Source organism: Sorghum bicolor, chromosome 1 (genome assembly GCF_000003195.3).
Source record: "Sorghum bicolor cultivar BTx623 chromosome 1, Sorghum_bicolor_NCBIv3, whole genome shotgun sequence".
NCBI lineage: Eukaryota > Viridiplantae > Streptophyta > Magnoliopsida > Poales > Poaceae > Sorghum > Sorghum bicolor.
Genome location: NC_012870.2, coordinates 10,063,477 through 10,080,178, shown reverse-complemented (window position 1 = coordinate 10,080,178; position 16,702 = coordinate 10,063,477). Strand labels below are relative to the sequence as shown.

At 40.9% G+C, this 16,702-nt stretch overlaps 2 protein-coding genes across 3 annotated transcripts; both read left to right on the top strand.

Moving 5' to 3' along the window:
• LOC110436251 (skin secretory protein xP2-like) lies at positions 2,533-3,102 on the top strand. Its single transcript, XM_021462789.1, has 2 exons — positions 2,533-2,565; positions 2,638-3,102. The coding sequence occupies exons 1-2, from the start codon at positions 2,533-2,535 to the stop codon at positions 3,100-3,102; spliced, it is 498 nt and encodes a 165-aa protein (XP_021318464.1).
• On the top strand, positions 5,914-12,560 carry LOC110430629 (nuclear transcription factor Y subunit A-1-like). Of its 2 annotated transcripts, XM_021448468.1 has the most exons (7): positions 5,914-6,140; positions 7,011-7,336; positions 10,289-10,392; positions 10,505-10,576; positions 11,393-11,557; positions 11,757-11,880; positions 11,971-12,560. In XM_021448468.1, the coding sequence occupies exons 2-7, from the start codon at positions 7,066-7,068 to the stop codon at positions 12,036-12,038; spliced, it is 804 nt and encodes a 267-aa protein (XP_021304143.1). In that variant the 5' UTR covers positions 5,914-6,140; positions 7,011-7,065; the 3' UTR covers positions 12,039-12,560. The 2 variants fall into 2 exon arrangements, with proteins under 2 accessions (XP_021304143.1, XP_021304146.1); XM_021448471.1 differs by lacking the exon at positions 5,914-6,140 and having other exon boundaries at positions 6,150-7,336.

Below are 16,702 nucleotides of genomic sequence, written 5' to 3'. Positions count from 1 at the left end.
CCAATGGTCCCCGTTCTTTCCAGCTCCAGATCTGGGCCTTTGCAGCTCTAGATTTGGGCCTTCTAAATATATGAATCTGTAGCAACAAACAGGAGGTCCTGTTTGGCACAGCTCATCTTCACCATATAAGTTTTTTTTGTGCAAAGAATAGCTTTAAGCAGCTTTCTTATTAAAGCTAAATTATTTTGTAACAAGTGTTTGGTAAAACAGCTTCACATAATAAATTAAGGAATAAAATGACTATGTGAGATGAAAATAGAATAAGCTATTTTTTCAGTCTTAGTCCAACTCATGTTTTTATTAGAGGAGGAGAAAATAACTTTACCCATAAAATTGTTTTGAAAATTAGTGTTTGGCAAAAAAAACAGTCTATAAAACTGTTGTAATATATGCCAAACATGTCCGAAAAGAAAGGGACGTGAAAAAGAAGGTTCAGTATATACTTCATTTGCCGGTCAACTGATAGTGTAGTAGCTCGGTACAGGGCGTCGCCCTTTTATTTAGGCTGGTTTAGTTTTAAAATTTTTCAAGATTTCTCATTACATCGAATTTTATATCATATACATGAAATATTAAATATAGATAAAAAATAATTAATTGTATAGTTTACTTGTAATTTATGAGACTAATCTTTTAAGCCTAGTTAGTCCAACTAAACAAGGCCTTAAGCCAATTGCGACTAGCACCTACTCCTATACCACTGGATGACAGTTCTAAGGTCATTCCTCATTCCTTCTAGTGGGAGGGAAGCTTATTTAAGCCAAATCTTGCGGTTCAGTCATCAGTCAACGGCTCTGTGCACAGGATGAGATGAGGAGAGGCTGGAGAGCATGCACGTCTTCATGTACGTTTTCAATTGTCTAGAGAAAAGCTACCGTGCGTACTTGCACCCACACGATCCGAAGCGTCCATTTCCGATACCCCGAAGGATGTACATACATTACGCCGTATATATCCATTATCCGACAAAAAGGTAGGAGTGGCTGCTCTTTGCCTCATTTGATAAAGGTCCCTATCATAAAGTCAAAGGGGTGCTCGTAAAAAAAAGTCAAAGGGGTGGCATCTCACTAGATAACCTTCCAGCTCCGTGAGTGGATACCAACTCAGGAATAAAAAGCCGCTGCCACAATTACATGAACTTATGATGAACTACTCTGAAGGCTCAAAAGCCGCGGGAGACCAATACTAAAGGCCTGTTTAATTGGTGACCAAAACTTACCATGCTTAATCTTCGGCGAATTGTGGCTGCTAAAAAAAATGATGACTACAATTAAAGCCACACTTATGGTAAAGTTTGACATAAAAATAAGTCTATGACATATGGGGCAAGATGTTAAGAAAGTTTGGCGTGCTATAGATGTGATAGTGAACCAAATAGTTGTCCAATAAATTGTGGCATTAGCGTGGCAGGTTTTAGTCACCAACCAACCCTAAACTTCGAAACTCATGTAGTAGTAGTTGTTCATTATCTAAGGCTTGGTTTAGTCTCCTAAAATTTTCAAGATTTCATGTCGGATCAAATCTTTGGACGTATGTATGAAGCTTTAAATATAGATGAAAATAAAAACTAGTTATACAGTTTGCCTGTAATTTGCAAGATGAATCTTCTGAGTCTAGTTAGTCCATGATTGGACAATAATTATCAAATACAAACGAAAGTGCTACAGTAGCTAAAGCCAAAAATTTCCGCGAACTAGTTCCCACAAAATTTTAAGATTCTCTGCCACATCGAATCGTGTGACACATGCATAGAGTATTAAATATAGACGAAAATAAAAACTAATTACACAATTTACCTGTAATTTACAAGACGAATCTTTTGAGCCTAGTTAGTCCATATTTAAATAATAATTACCATATAAACGAAAATGTTATAGTACCTAAAATTCAAAAAAAATTGCCAAATGAACTAGGGCCTTGTTTAGTTGTGAAAAGATTTTGGATTTTGACACTGTAGCACTTTCGTTTGCATTTGATAATTATTGTCCAACTATAGACTAACTAGGCTCAAAAGATTCGTACCGTAAATTACAGACAAACTATGCAATTAGTTTTTATTCTTGTCTATATTTAGTGCTTCATACATGTACCATAAAATTTGATGTGACGGAGAATCTCGAAAAGTTTTTGAATTTCGGGGTGAACTAAACAAGACCTAGGTGTATATTGAGCAGATCTTGGTGAGTGGAGTAGTACTTTGTCGTATTGTTTAATTCAAAAAAATTTGCAAAATATAAATAGTAGTATTTTCGTTTGTATTTGACAAATGTTGTCTAATTATAGACTAACTAGACTCAAAAGATTTGTTTCGTCAATTCCGACCAAACTGTGTAATTAGTTTTTATTTTTATCTATATTTAATACTCAATGCATACGTCTAAAGATTCGATGTGACGGAAAATCCTAAAAATTTTACAAAATTTTTGGAAAGGCCTTGCCATTTCCCGACACAAAAGGCGAGGTGGCGAGGGCAAGGCAGCATGTTCCAAACGCCTGCGTCAATGGCTGGAACAAAATCATGAGTAGCCGAGCATGGCAGCGCCAGCGCGCACAGCGACAGGCACGGTACTCGTTTGTTGTTTCTGCAAAAACAAAACCGATGCCTGTTCGCTGTTCGGGCATGATTCGTGCGTGCAGGCCACTCCTCGATGCAGCGGAGCCCCCACGAGCGACCACCACTTGGATACTCCTCTACTTGGAGAGGATCGCCGGCGCAGCACGTCACGAGGGCACGCGCCGGCGCGGGAGGCGCTGTGCTCCCCAAAACCCGAGCTGCCGCCTCGCCACGAGACAGCGGCACCTAACCCGCACCCAGGCCCAGGACCAGGAGGGACGACCGGCCAGCGGCCACGCCCGAGTTCGCGGCGCCGTCACGTGGCCGCCCCGTCCGTCGCCGTCGCGCCCGCTCCACCAGCCGCGTCGGGGCCGGCCACGTCGCCCGCCCCCGCAGCCCGCATGGTCCCCGTCCGTTCCCCGCACCGCGAGGGACGCGTGGGTGGGGACGTCCGTCGCCGTCCGCACTCCGGCAGTCCGCTGGGCTGTCGCTGTCCTCGGCACGCGCGCACCGCGGGGCCCGCGGACACGCAACGACGGAGAAAATGACGGTACTGCCCCGCCCCCCGCACCCGCACAGTGCTGCGACGGAGGCGCGGGACCCGTGCGGCCCGCTGGCGTTTCGTCGTTTCCATGAGCTGGCCGGGGGTGCCGCCGGGGCGCTTGGCCGGCCCCGTCGACGGTCGACCTGCCTCTTTTGGCGTTTCAGCGTTTACCCAAATCTGGCTCGTTTTGTTTCGAGCGCTGGTAATAGCGCCCGGCAGATCCGGATCGAGGAAGACGGCTGCACCCGAGGTGTTACAGCTCCGCCGCTGCTACAGAGAATTGCAATTGTTTAAGAATAATAGGCTAATTTTAATGGGTTTTATGTCACAGTTACCAATCCATTTTATTTTGAAAACAGTGAACAATAATTTTATTTCCATAAAAAATCTTTGTTCTCATAAAATTTTTATCATTTCTCACTTCATTAATATAATGCCACATCAGCATATTTAATACCTATGAACACTTGATAAAATCACATTAAGACTATGGTTTTATCAAAGTTTTATGAGTATTAAATACACTGATGTGGCACCGTATTTATAAAGACAGAGATGACAATAGTTTCATGAAGTAGAGAGAGTTTTAGGCCATCCTTAGAGGGAGTTTCATGGCCCACTTTCCAACCTGCAGAAGATTTTTATGAGGATAAAACTCTCTCTGCTCCCATAAAACTCTTATCATCTTTCTCTTTATTATTATAGTGTCACATCAGTATATTTAATGTGTATACAACTCTAATGAAACCCCCATTGAGACTCGCCTTATGGGGATAAAACTCTTGTGCATTGTTCTCAAAATATGTGTGTTGAAAACTTGGACATGAAACCCCAATTAAGACTGATCTTAGGTCAATCTCAACGTGATTTCAATAGAGTTTTATGGGTATTAAATATACTGATGTGCACTGTATTAATGAATAGAGAGATTATAAGAGTTTTATGGGAGTAAAGAGAGTTTCAATAGAAATGATTCTGCATAGTTTTCAAAATATGGATATATTGAAAATTGAGTAATAAACCTTTCATTGATAGCCTTATAGACACTTCAATATTTCATCCTTTATAGTAAGTACACAAGCCAATTCGAAGATATTATTCTATTAAACATTTTTCTAAACAAAGAAGCTAAAGTAAAAAAAATTACAACTAAAGCTACTTAGACTCTCAGGCGCTACTAAACCGGCCTTTTTGAAAATAAGAAATCGAACATTTTTTGATTAAATATTACTTTATAAAAAATAATACTAATATAACTCTCATTGTGTGACTCGGCTATCTCAACATGTCTGCCACGTCCAAACTGTAGCATCCATCTATATATTTAATTTATGTTACCATTTCCTCAATATTAAAGAGACTAAGTTTTTTTTTCTTTATCGCTTACAACCATCTAATAGGAATATAGAAAAACTAGTTAGAGCAGCATCTCTAGATACAATGCAGAGTCCAATTTCAAAACAGATTGAAAATATGAAGTTTTTTTGGGGGTTTATCACTCTCTTACATGCTCGTAAGAGTTAATTAACATGGTTCTAAACTAAGTTCATAACGAATTAGAACACATGACACGATCATTGATAGATTTTTAACTTTCTCTTGGCCATATAAGTTAAGACCCAATTTGGAATGCAAGATTTTTTACGTTCACGCATTTTTAAAAATGAACTGATCCATGTACTAAATTTCTATAAAATTTTTGTGTCCAAAGAGTAACCCATCCAACAAGATGAACGTGCTCCTTACATGTGGCTGCACTTTCCACTCTATGTAACCGAGCTCCGGTGCTTTTTCCAGGCTTCTCGAATAAGCATAATCTCCTTTTCCTAGAAAAGAATATCCTTGATGGATTGTCCTTTAAAAAAAAGAAAAGAATATCCTCGAGGAGCATAAAAAAGAAAGAAAAATCACGGGCGCTCCCTTTTTCATGTGCTTCAAGTCTTAACTAAAAAAGTGATCTAATCACCGGAGTCCTACTAATCACACCAAACAAAAAGAAAAAAAAGGGCCAACAAAACCATCACGTCTCATTCTAGGTAATGCACGTCAGATAGTCTCCCAGACTACTACGGTACCTAGCTAACATATACCCGTACGTACTACCTTAACACCAAACTTTTTATGTGCAACAGAGCCAACAAACGTATGGGCTCAACACTCAAGTAGGAGTGCAGTCGTACCATGGAAGACATCATTTGCAGTGGCGATAAAAAAGTCGAGCTAACTGCGCTGGCTAATCAGAATATCATCATCTCAAGTACCATTATTTGTAGAAGAAGATGGGAGAAAAGTGGCCCGAAGGAGCACGGTTCCCATGGTGATTAACTCGCTAACTCGCCATCTGGCAGAGAGCAAGCTTAATTAAATGGACACTAAACACGCCGCGCGGCCACGCATTACCGGAGACCCCGGGTGGGATTACCCACCTCGCTCTTGTTTAGCATTATCCTTTGGAAGAAAGTTAACCACAGCGCCTGCTCTGTCCCCTCCCCCTCCACTTCTCTCCAGCGTCAAGCTCTGGCCCGTCCCTCTGTCACTTCACACTTGACGCCGCCGTGCCAAAAAAAAAAGGGTCCGTGGTGACCACTTCACTTTTGTCGCGCACACGTCTATCCGATCCGAAGCCAAATCTTCTCCCCGCCGCATCCGGGCCGTCCACTCGTCCCCCCACCGTATCCCACGCCCCTCAAAAAAAAAAATCTGTCTATCTGTTAAACTAACCCATGCTTATAATAATGATTATTTTATTGTTTGTACAAACAATAATAATCCATGGCCGTCGTCCACCTGTCCGAGACACTACAATAATCCCTGCCCAATCCCGTCTTAGCCGCTAGGGTTACGCGTCCACGGCGACGACCTCTGCGTGCGCAGAGCGTGTGCTCCGATTGGCCGGCCTCCTGGGATCCTCCTCCCCGCGCCCCAGCCCCGCCCCTGAACGCGCGCGCGGGAGAGCGAGCGAGATAGAGAGAGGAAACAAGGGAAGGAGACGACGCGCTCGCCTATTGGCCGCCGGCTCCGCTCCTTCGCGCCCAGTGGTTGGTCAGTATCAGCAGCGGCGTCTGAGCCTGAGCCTCTCTCTTCCCGACTTCCCGTTCGCCCTCGCTTCGCTTGCTTCCTTTTATTCCCTTGCTTGCTTCCTGATTGGCGGTTTGGTGTTGGTTGGCCCTCTTTTCGCCTCTGCGGCTCTGCCTCGGGTTTGATGCGGCCGCCGCCTCGTGACCTCGTTTCCATTTTTGGGCGGCAGGGCCGGGCGGGGTTCCGATAAGGCGGCCTCCAATTTCGACGGAGCGAGCCGTTGCTGGGAGGGAGCTTGTAGTGCTAGTGGGTTGGGGAATTCTGGTTGGATCGGGGGGAGATGGGTCGTGCTCATCGGAGCTGAGCAGCAGGATTGATTTCGAGTAGGACTGATGGGGTGTGTGATTATTTCTGATGTAGGATTGATTTCTGCGGCAAGGCCTGCAGCTTGGTTTCGTTGGTCGAGTAGAGGGAGATTCTCGTGTTCTTCAGCCCCTGCTTGTCACATGGTGTTTGGTTTTCCGAATTTCCCTTCCGATCGGCGTTTTGTTACCGACTGCGCTTTTAAATGGTTCTGAGTGATTTTGGTAGCTAGAGCTGAAACTCGAGTCTCGCAGCGAAACCTTGCTCTATTCGTTGTTGAATTGGCCCTGATGTTTCGTGTCCAGTGTTCTTCTGCTCCGTGATTCGTGACTATCCAGCGAGCATGTGTTCTGCGATAGATTCAGAGCGTCGCGGAGTTTTCCGTGCCGCCGATCAGAGTCGGGATCGCGACCCTGTTTTGCACCCGAGCATATCCTGCTTTTCATTGTCGATCCTCGTTTGTGACGTACTGCCACTGTTCAGCTCGGTTTGACTTTTCCATCACTCGTCTTCCTGATGCCACTGAAACAGCGACGGCCACGGCCTGAGCGGCGCTGCCAAGAGGGCGGCGGCGAGCGTGAGCAGCATGGAGTCGCGGCCAGGCGGGACGAACCTGGTGGAGCCCAGAGGGCAGGGCGCCGCCGCGCTGCCGTCCGGTGGCCCTGCCGTGCAGCCGTGGTGGACGAGCTCCGGGGCCGTGCTCGGTGCAGTGTCGCCAGCCGTTGTGGCGCCCGGGAGTGGGGTGGGGATTGGCCTGTCGAGCAGCCCGGCAGGTGGTAGTGGTGGTGGCGGCACGGCTAAAGGAGCCGCGAGTGACGAGAGCAGCGAGGATTCACGGAGATCTGGGGAACCAAGAGGTATGGCTCTGCTATCTTTTTTCCCCCTGTTTTAGTTAATAAAGAGATGGCTGAGCTGTTATTGCAGGAAGTTGTTGTAGTGGTGCACTGGTGCCTCTTCTTAGTTCAGCGTTGTTGCTTCTTTTAGCATACAGTACTGCATCTTGATTCGAATTCGTTGGAAGATCTTTCTATATTTACAATTGCCCAATGGAAGCTCATAGCACGACAGTTTCCTTATATAGCATACAAAAGTATGGGCGAATGGCACTGAATGCAGGCCTTGCTGAAGGCTGGTGTTTCGTTCATTATTTTTCTTATGGTCCTTAAGATTCGTAGGGAAGAAATGGTTTTGTTCTCAGTATTGGCACCACCAGAAGTCTGAAACCTTGCTCAGCTCTCTGATTCCAAATCTTTGTAGCTGGAGCATGGACGGGTATCTTATCTGCTGTGCTGATGTAGTATTGTACTATTGTTTATTTATCATCATATTCATAGTTCTACTTGCCTAGTTCCTTGTTGAATACCTCAAAAAAAAAAGTTCCTTGTTGAAGGAGTACCATCTTATATAGATATTAAGCAAGTACTTTAATCAACTAGAGCAGTTTGTGAAATACCATCGTATACATATTGTGCAAGTACTTTAATCAACTAGAGCAGCTTGTGCAAAAGGATGATGGGATTCAAATGATTATCACCGTATTAAATGTCCTGTATTTTTGCATGGTATAGTATTGACAGTGCTAGGATGATGGCTGTTTCTCTTTATCGTATCTTTATGTGTAAATGTTTTTTCCCTCTGCATTGAAGTGTTCACTAATCAACTAATCATTATCCAGTGTGCATATATTAACTGAGGGGGGGTGTTTAGTTCCAAAAAAATGCAAAATGCCAACTACTTTGGAATGATGGAATGCAAAATGCAAGTAGAACCAAAATGCAGAATTTATTGCCTTCATGAGGGCCTCTTGAGGCTCTTTTGGGCTTTTTTTTTTGGCCTCTTGAGGCCAAAATCCAAAATGGAAAATAACTACTTTTTTGCCAAAAAATTTGCATGGTGTTTAGTTTCATTTTGCAAAATGATGAACCAAAACCCAATTTTTTTTGGAATAGAAGGGGAACTAAACACCCCCTGAAAATTGTATGAAAGGAAAATGAAAATTGAATGAAGAGTTGAATATTATAGAGGCATTTGCTGTGGTACACCCAAATAACTGTGAACCGTCGATCTGATTGTTTTTTACCACATATCACTTCATAGGAGGTAATAATTAAACTATATTTAATTTTTTTTTAATTTTGGAAGAAAATGAAGTGTCCAAATATGTTGTCTACTTTTTTTGGAAAGTTTTGTGCTGATATATTTTTTGGCACGATAGAAGTTACCAATAACTATTTTAAATGTGACACAACGTGGTGTAGACAAAGTTGTGTACGACATCATGATTTAATGTGTGACTTTTTTATAAAGTGAACAAAAGAAAATACGTGTCCTTTGCTTTGGCCAATTTTTTCAAACAAAATAATACCAAATACGAGGTGTATGGCAACTTTTATTACGTGTATTAGCTTTTTTTTTTGGCATTGGTCTAAATTTGTCAAACAAAATAATACAAAATACAAGGTGCGTGATAAATTTTATCACGTATTCACGTGTAGTATTAGTTTTTCTTTGCATTGGTCTAATTTTTTCAAATAAAATAATATTACATGTATGGAGAGCTGCACAGTCATGGAACAAACAAGGAAAGGACATGCGCCCACTCATGTCTCTCCCTTGATTTAAGGATCTGAAATCTTTTTCTCTTTTCTCAAGTTAACTAATTAATTGTAAAAATAAAAAAAATCAACGGCTCAGATTCTTTTGAGGTATTACCTCGTAGGAAGTAAAGAGTGTACCATAGCATTGCCCTATTATAGAACTTTTTGCATCAAATGCTTGCATGACTTAGAGAACTCATGTCTGCAGAAGTAATCACAGTAGTCATTTGCAGATAGCTTAAGCATCTAAATGTCTATAATTTGAGTTTCTGTCTTTGTTTCTGGGGTTCCTGCCTCCCTGGGAGTTTGGCTCACGAGCCTGGTGCTCAGCTTCTTTTTGTAAAGCTTTATACTGTTTCCTTCTCCATCAAAATGATCGGCAGAGCTCCTGCCACTCTGTACCAGAAAAAAGGTTTCTGGTGCATCCTGCTTGTCTAATTAATCCTAACTTCCACTGCTTGGCCAAGTATTTCATCCTTTTATCAATTTTCCAGCAGCTTGGTGGAACCTTGATTGCATTGACTAAAAAGAAAGAAATGTGTATGATAACAACATAATTGAGTTTGTTTTGATGCAAAAAATGCAAAAAAGTGGTCAGTTAAGATGTTAGAATTTCAACAGTAGCTACTTATGACTATCTCTTTGTATACCTCCACGAGAATGTGCTCCCAGCAAGCTGCAATCTTCTGTAAAACTGATTTGCATCGCTCCTGTGTCCGTTTTTGTATTATCATATCTCACCATTAGCAGGTTAAATGGTTCCTTGCAAGAATCATTTGACTGCCTTGAAAGGATGTTATAAACAGCTCAGGCTGTTGAATCCAACTTTGGTATAGCCCCCTCCCCTCCATCCATCCCTCCCTCCCCCCCTCCCTCCCTCTTTTCTTTGGCTAATGCTCCTTGTTTTGAAATTTTCATAGTATTGGTTTGCCTCTGTTGACAATGCTGCACTCTGTAATGTCAGATGAGAGGAGAATGCTACTTCCTTACGTAATGTTTTAAACATTGGTGTGAGTACAGCTGTACACGTTCTACTTGGATAAACATGCTATAGTGTTAGATTTGAAGAGTTTGATTCATTATCAATCATTGCGTTGGCAACAAAAGTAGATCTTTTGCTACCTAACAACAATAATAAGAAAGCCTTTTAGCTCCAACCAACTTTTTGCTACCAACAAAAGAAATCAAGAACTGATGTTACTTTAATTCCAGATGGAAGCTCTGGTCAAGAAAAGAACCATGCCACATCGCAGATACCTGCTTTGGTGCCAGAGTATTTGGCACCATACTCACAGCTGGAACTGAACCAATCAATTGTGTGTACCCTTTTCTCTATGGACTCTGTTTCTTGTCTGTTTATGTTTCCATTTCTGAGAACTTGTGAGGCAACGTGTTTCCTGTCTCATGTTTATATCTTTCCTCGTGTAGGCTTCTGCAGCATATCAGTACCCAGATCCTTACTACTCAGGCATGGTTGCTCCCTATGGAAGTCAAGCTGTGGTACTATTCTATGCTGATTTAAGCATTATAAACCATGGGGCCCCTTTATGCAAATTTTAATAGCACTGGTCTAATAACAGCACTAGCTACTAGTATGCTTAAGCAAAATATGAAATCTGAGATAAAGAATTACAGAGAGTGGAGATGTATTGAACAATTGTCAGTCTTATGACCATGCTTCCTATTAAAATTACAGCACATGATCCAGAAAATCGAAGCAAAGTTGAATTGAAAATAGTTGGGTTGCTTTTTTGGTTTTAAAAAATGGTAACCTACGGTAAGAAGAAACGTTTGGTTGTATGCATGTTGGGGGTGGGGGGGTGGGGGGGGTGTGTGTGTGTGTGTATGTGCACAAGAACTGACACTACAGCTTGTCCCAATAAAGGTGTCAAAAGAAGAAAAAAGTAAGGTTGTCATAACTATGGAAGATGGTAGTGCTCAGATGTCTTTGGATCAAGTACAACACTCTGAACAGATGAATTCATCTCTACTTTATACAATCTATGTAATTTTTTTTGCGAAAAAATACAATCTATGTAATTATGTATATCAATACCTCTTTGTGTTCAAAGCTTAATGGAACTGCCTGAATTAACTTGGAAAAAACAAAAAGAGGACTGCTACACGCACAATGATTTGAATACAACTCAAGATTCCAACTGTTAAGCTCACATAGTCACATGGATGAGAACTGTTTATTGTACTTTAGTTGTATTCAAATTGTTGTACTCAAAGCAATTCCCTTCTGCTTGTGTTGTGGTACTCTTTTTTTTTTTTAATGTATAAAGCGCCTTACGTTTACCTTTGTCTGTGCAGGCTCATTTTCAGCTACCTGGACTAACCCAATCTCGAATGCCATTACCTCTTGAAGTATCCGAGGAGCCTGTTTATGTAAATGCCAAGCAGTACCATGGTATTTTAAGACGACGGCAGTCACGTGCCAAGGCTGAACTTGAGAAAAAGGTGGTCAAAGCCAGAAAGGTTAGTGTAGTAGTATTATGACCATGCCTCCTCTGTACTTCCCTTATACTTTTCAAGATCGAGGATCAGTGACTTTCAGCTTGTTCTTAGAAAACTATGTATCTTGGTTATTTCCGGATGCCCTTGAGTGGTTGAGTTATACTCATAAGTGAAGAATATAACTTGAAAGTTTGCTAAGAACTTGCATTTGATGTTGCAGCCATACCTTCATGAGTCTCGTCATCAGCACGCGATGAGGAGGGCAAGAGGAAATGGGGGACGCTTCCTAAACACAAAGAAAAGTGACAATGGTACTCCCAATGGTAGAGCTGAGCCTAAGAAAGGTAGTACAGTTGCTCCATAATCTCTTCATACTCCACCTGATTTGAGTGCATGCATTTCCATTTCTTATACCCTGCTTCTGCATGCCCTAGGAGATGGTAACTCCGAGCATCTCCATGTCCCTCCTGACTTACTACAGCTACGACAGAACGGGGCTTGAAGTAGCGTTCTGGCTCTGGCATCCTAGAACAGCAGTTTCTGCCCACAGGCATAGGCATTTGAAACCGGACTCGTAGCTCCACAGTATGCGCAGCCATATCTGCGGTAACGCTCGTTCACCTGAATGAGCTTTGTACCGAGGTAGGCATGCAATGCAATCTGGGCGCAGGAGTCCATCAGGTGTCCAATGCCATATGGGTGTATGCTGTTTCAGGCAATTCATTCTTGGCTTTCACGTTCCACCACCCATGTGTAGCGCTAGTGTGTTGTAAGTGAAACTAAGCTTGTGCTCTGTATTGGGCCGTTCGGCGAAACTGTGAAACATCTGTATAATTAAGATCGAACTCTGGATTAACTCGGTAGTGCTTTGTCTGGTTTTTCTTTTAGCTTTTGAACTGTAACACGGCCACAGCTGAACTCATGTTGGCTTTGTTCGTTGCTCAGCAACGTCGGTCTTGTACTCTTGTACTGAGTATTCATGTGCTTGCATATCTTTTGGTGCCTTGGTGCCGATATTTGTTCACGCAACGCAGTAATTTATATTTTTGTGCGGAAGTCGCACAAAATCGTGCAAGGTTCCTGGCTTCTGATTGAATCGCACGAATTCATATGTGTGTGAGGGCTAGGCCTTGTCGACTTCTATACCGCTGTATGTGCATCCCTTTCGTCAGTTTCGTCGTACTATTACCCCAGTATACGCATGACCCATCAGCCAATCGGGCCGTGGTGTAGTGCGCCCGATCAGTTCGTCCTGTGGGTGGCGTGGGAGGCCCACAGCACCAATATGCTTTCAGCGACCTCGGGCTCAATGAGAGTGCGGTGGCTGATACTAGCGGCAGCGGGCCTATACACCGTGGTCGATCTTTCTTCTTTTTCTCGTACTAATAGACAAGTATGTGCAACTATTCTATTCCTTTCATTTTACCCCTCATTAATTTAAATCAAAAGATCATCAATCCAAATCGTAACTCCTTGATTTGTTTCCGGTAGTAATTTGAACCTCACCCACTCTTTCGTCCTCCTCTAAAACGAATAGTCGTAATAAGAGTATTTCATCTTATGCTTGCGCGTGACTTTTCAATAATCAAGATGGACTTGCACATATAGTTGGGTGCAAAAATTTGGAGCCAGCTCTAATTAAGAGAGGCTTTGAATCATTCCATCATATGCTAAACATAGAAATATCGCTTAGGATCATAGTTAAAAGTGCGGCACTTGGTATATCTCGCTTCAAGCATAGTAATCTGCGTATACATGGTTGATATATGCACATGTGAGTGATGATTGATTGTCAAGTAGATAATTAGAGGCGTGAGTTGCCTGTGCAAACATTGTACGTATTCATTCAAGGATCAGGATAGAGAAACATATCGCTCCAAAGAATGGGATCAAGTATATGATTATATATAATCGGTAACCGCGCGCCCGCGTTCAGCGGTGCTGGGTCGGTGGTGTAGTGTTTTATGAGTCAACGATCGATTATTGGATCTTTGATGATTCCCTGTAAAGACATGCGACAACTTAACAGCCATGCAAAGTTAGGCCCCAACTGTCTGCAATTAGCGGGCGGCGCACCGCGTACTAGGTTAGTTGTGCGTAAGTATAACAAGTCAACAATTAGCCGCCCTGTGACTGTGAGTCAAATGGATGTTGTTCGAGAATACCCTAATATAATCGAGCATATGGATGCTCATTGTTGCTTGCTTGGTGCAGAGGTAGGTGCTACGAGATGTGGCAAACATCGTACCAGTTAATGAGTAACATGCGAAAATTTGAAACCCACTTCGATTGTTTGCCATTGAACTCGAGTAGCTAGTCTCGAACTGTTTTGTAAAAAAGAGTGTATTGTTTTACCTAATGACTCTAAGCTTAACCCAAATTTATTCCACCTACCAAATATATATCATTATATTTAGCACAATATATTTTTGAAATATATCTATTTAAAATTAGACACTCTTCTATATAAACTTGAATAAAAAGAGGTGACACTAACAAAACATAACTTAGCTACGAGCCTACTAGAGTGGCATAGCTAGGTCTACTGATGTGGGTCTGTAGGTTGTAGCACTGTTGAGACTACTCAATATTCTTTCTTTAAGGCTCTGTTTAGATTGAAGATAAAATTTTTTGGATGTCACATCGGATGTGTCGGAAGGATGTCGAGAAGAGTTTTTAGAAACTAATAAAAAAAATAAATTACATAGCTCCTCTGGAAACTACAAGACAAATCTATTAAGCATAATTAATCTGTCATTAGCATATGTGGGTTACTGTAGCATTTAAAGCTAATCATAGACTAACTAGGCTTAAAAGATTCGTCTCGTGATTTTTAACCAAACTGTGTAATTAGTTTATTTTTTTATCTATATTTAATGTTCCATGCATGTGTCTAAAGATTTGATGGGATGGAAGGAAATTTTTTAGGTGGGAAACTAAACAAGACCTAAGTACCGCTATGCTAAATTTCTTTGGTGGATGTTACCTATTGTGTTTGGTATCACCCTTACCTTTAGATGTGGAGCATGTATTTGCTGTTTGGTATAACCAAGAAGGGAAGGAAAAACAAAACTTTTTACTACTAATATGGGAACAATGGTCTATTTGACTTAAGAAATGATATCGTGTTTGATAAATGCAAACCTAATTGTTTTTAGGTTTTACCTTTATTTAAAGGAATATATTGGCTCCAGTCCTAAAGTTAGTTGCAGTACAGTGATGTTGCTAAGTTGATCATCAATCTTGCGTGCTACGGGCCTACACCTCAAAGTTCAACGTCTTTTTTTCCCTCATTGGATGATATTTCGGTTTTAGGAATGTTTTGTGAGCTCTTAATGTTGTATGAATATTTGAGTGTGTTACTTTGGTGCAATAAGTGTGACATGATTCCTCTGTTTCATGGATGAAGCCGGGATTCTTTTGATTATCTAAAAAATAAAATATGACAAATACAAGCGCCCCCTTTTTATACCACAGGCGGTTCCAGTTACGACGCGCCTGTGGTATAAATCGGGCGGTGTCAGAGATTTTCGGCCGTCTGTGGAAACGTTTATCACAGGCGGTTGACTTAAGCAACCGCCTGTGTTATCTCTATATAAATACCTCTTCTTCCTCCTCGACCGGAACACAGTATCTCGCACCCACCTTCCATTGGGGGCGATTTTGGAGTTCCAGATTTCTCAAAATACAAGGGGGAGGTTTTGATCTTTATTTCTAGGAAGGAGGTTGCTAAAAGAGGTTAGTTTATGTTTCTATTGCCTCAATTTGCTCATTCTAGCTCAATTTGAGCCACTTTTTGGATCTAGGGTTTCACCATGAGTGAGAGAGAAGAATAGCTAGCTTTTTGTCTTGATTTGTTGATATGGTTAGATAGGGTTGTTTAATATGGTTGGATAATGTCTCTCAACATGTTTGCTTCTCAATTTAGCTAGTTTTTACAAGATTAAACCAATGGTGTGTTCTTGTATATTTATGTAGAGAGATAATTGTTAATTTTTTTTAATTATATGATAGTTAGGTTTTTTATTGTCACCTTCCACATCATCTATCTATTTATAATGAATGTTGTATTTATATAGTTATGCTATACTTCGGTTTTCTAATTTATGTCTCTCTCTTTATAAAATTTTCAATTTATTTATCAACATGTATGTATGTTTTATGAGTGAGAGAGAAGAATAGCTAGCTTTTTGTCTTTATTTGTTGATATGGTTAGATGGGTTTGTTTAATATGGTTGGATAATGCCTCTCAACATGTTTGCTTCTCAATTTAGCTAGTTTTTACAAGATTAAACCAATGGTGTGTTCTTTGTATATTTATATAGAGAGATAATTGTGGATTTTTTAATTATATGGTAGTTAGGTTTTTTATTATCACCTTCCACATCATCTATCTATTTATAATGAATGTTGTATTTATATAGTTATGCTATACTTAGGTTTTCTAATTTATGTCTCTCTCTCTCTTTATAAATTTTTCAATTTATTTATCAACATGTATGTATGTTTTATGAGTGAGAGAGAAGAATAACTAGCCTCTTGTCTTTATTTGTTGATATGGTTAGATGGGGTTGCTTAATATGGTTGGATAATGCCTCTCAACATGTTTGCTTCTCAATTTAGCTAGTTTTTACAAGATTAAACCAATGGTGTGTTCTTTGTATATTTATGTAGAGAGATAATTGTGGATTTTTTTAATTATATGGTAGTTAGGTTTTTTATTATCACCTTCCACATCATCTATCTATTTATAATGAATGATGTATTTATATAGTTATGCTATACTTAGATTATTTTTTAATTATGTAACTTAGATTTTTTCTTTTAATCTCAAGCTTAACCATAAACCCTAGCTAATAAACCCTAGATAAATCCTTTGTAAACCCTTAGATCATATGAATGGTGTTTTACAGGTAGTGATGGAGAGGTCATTTTGGATGTATAATTTATCAAGACTAGATCCATCATACATAACAAAGGTCCAGAGGTTTATTGATGCTGCTCAAAACCATGCTTCAAGAACAAGAAAGACGCACATACATTGTCCATGCATGGATTGTAGAAATCTTGTTGTATCTGATGACATTCAACAAATCCTTACTCATCTGGTCCGTCGAGGATTTATGAAAGATTACTTGATTTGGACAAAGTATGGAGAGGGTAGCT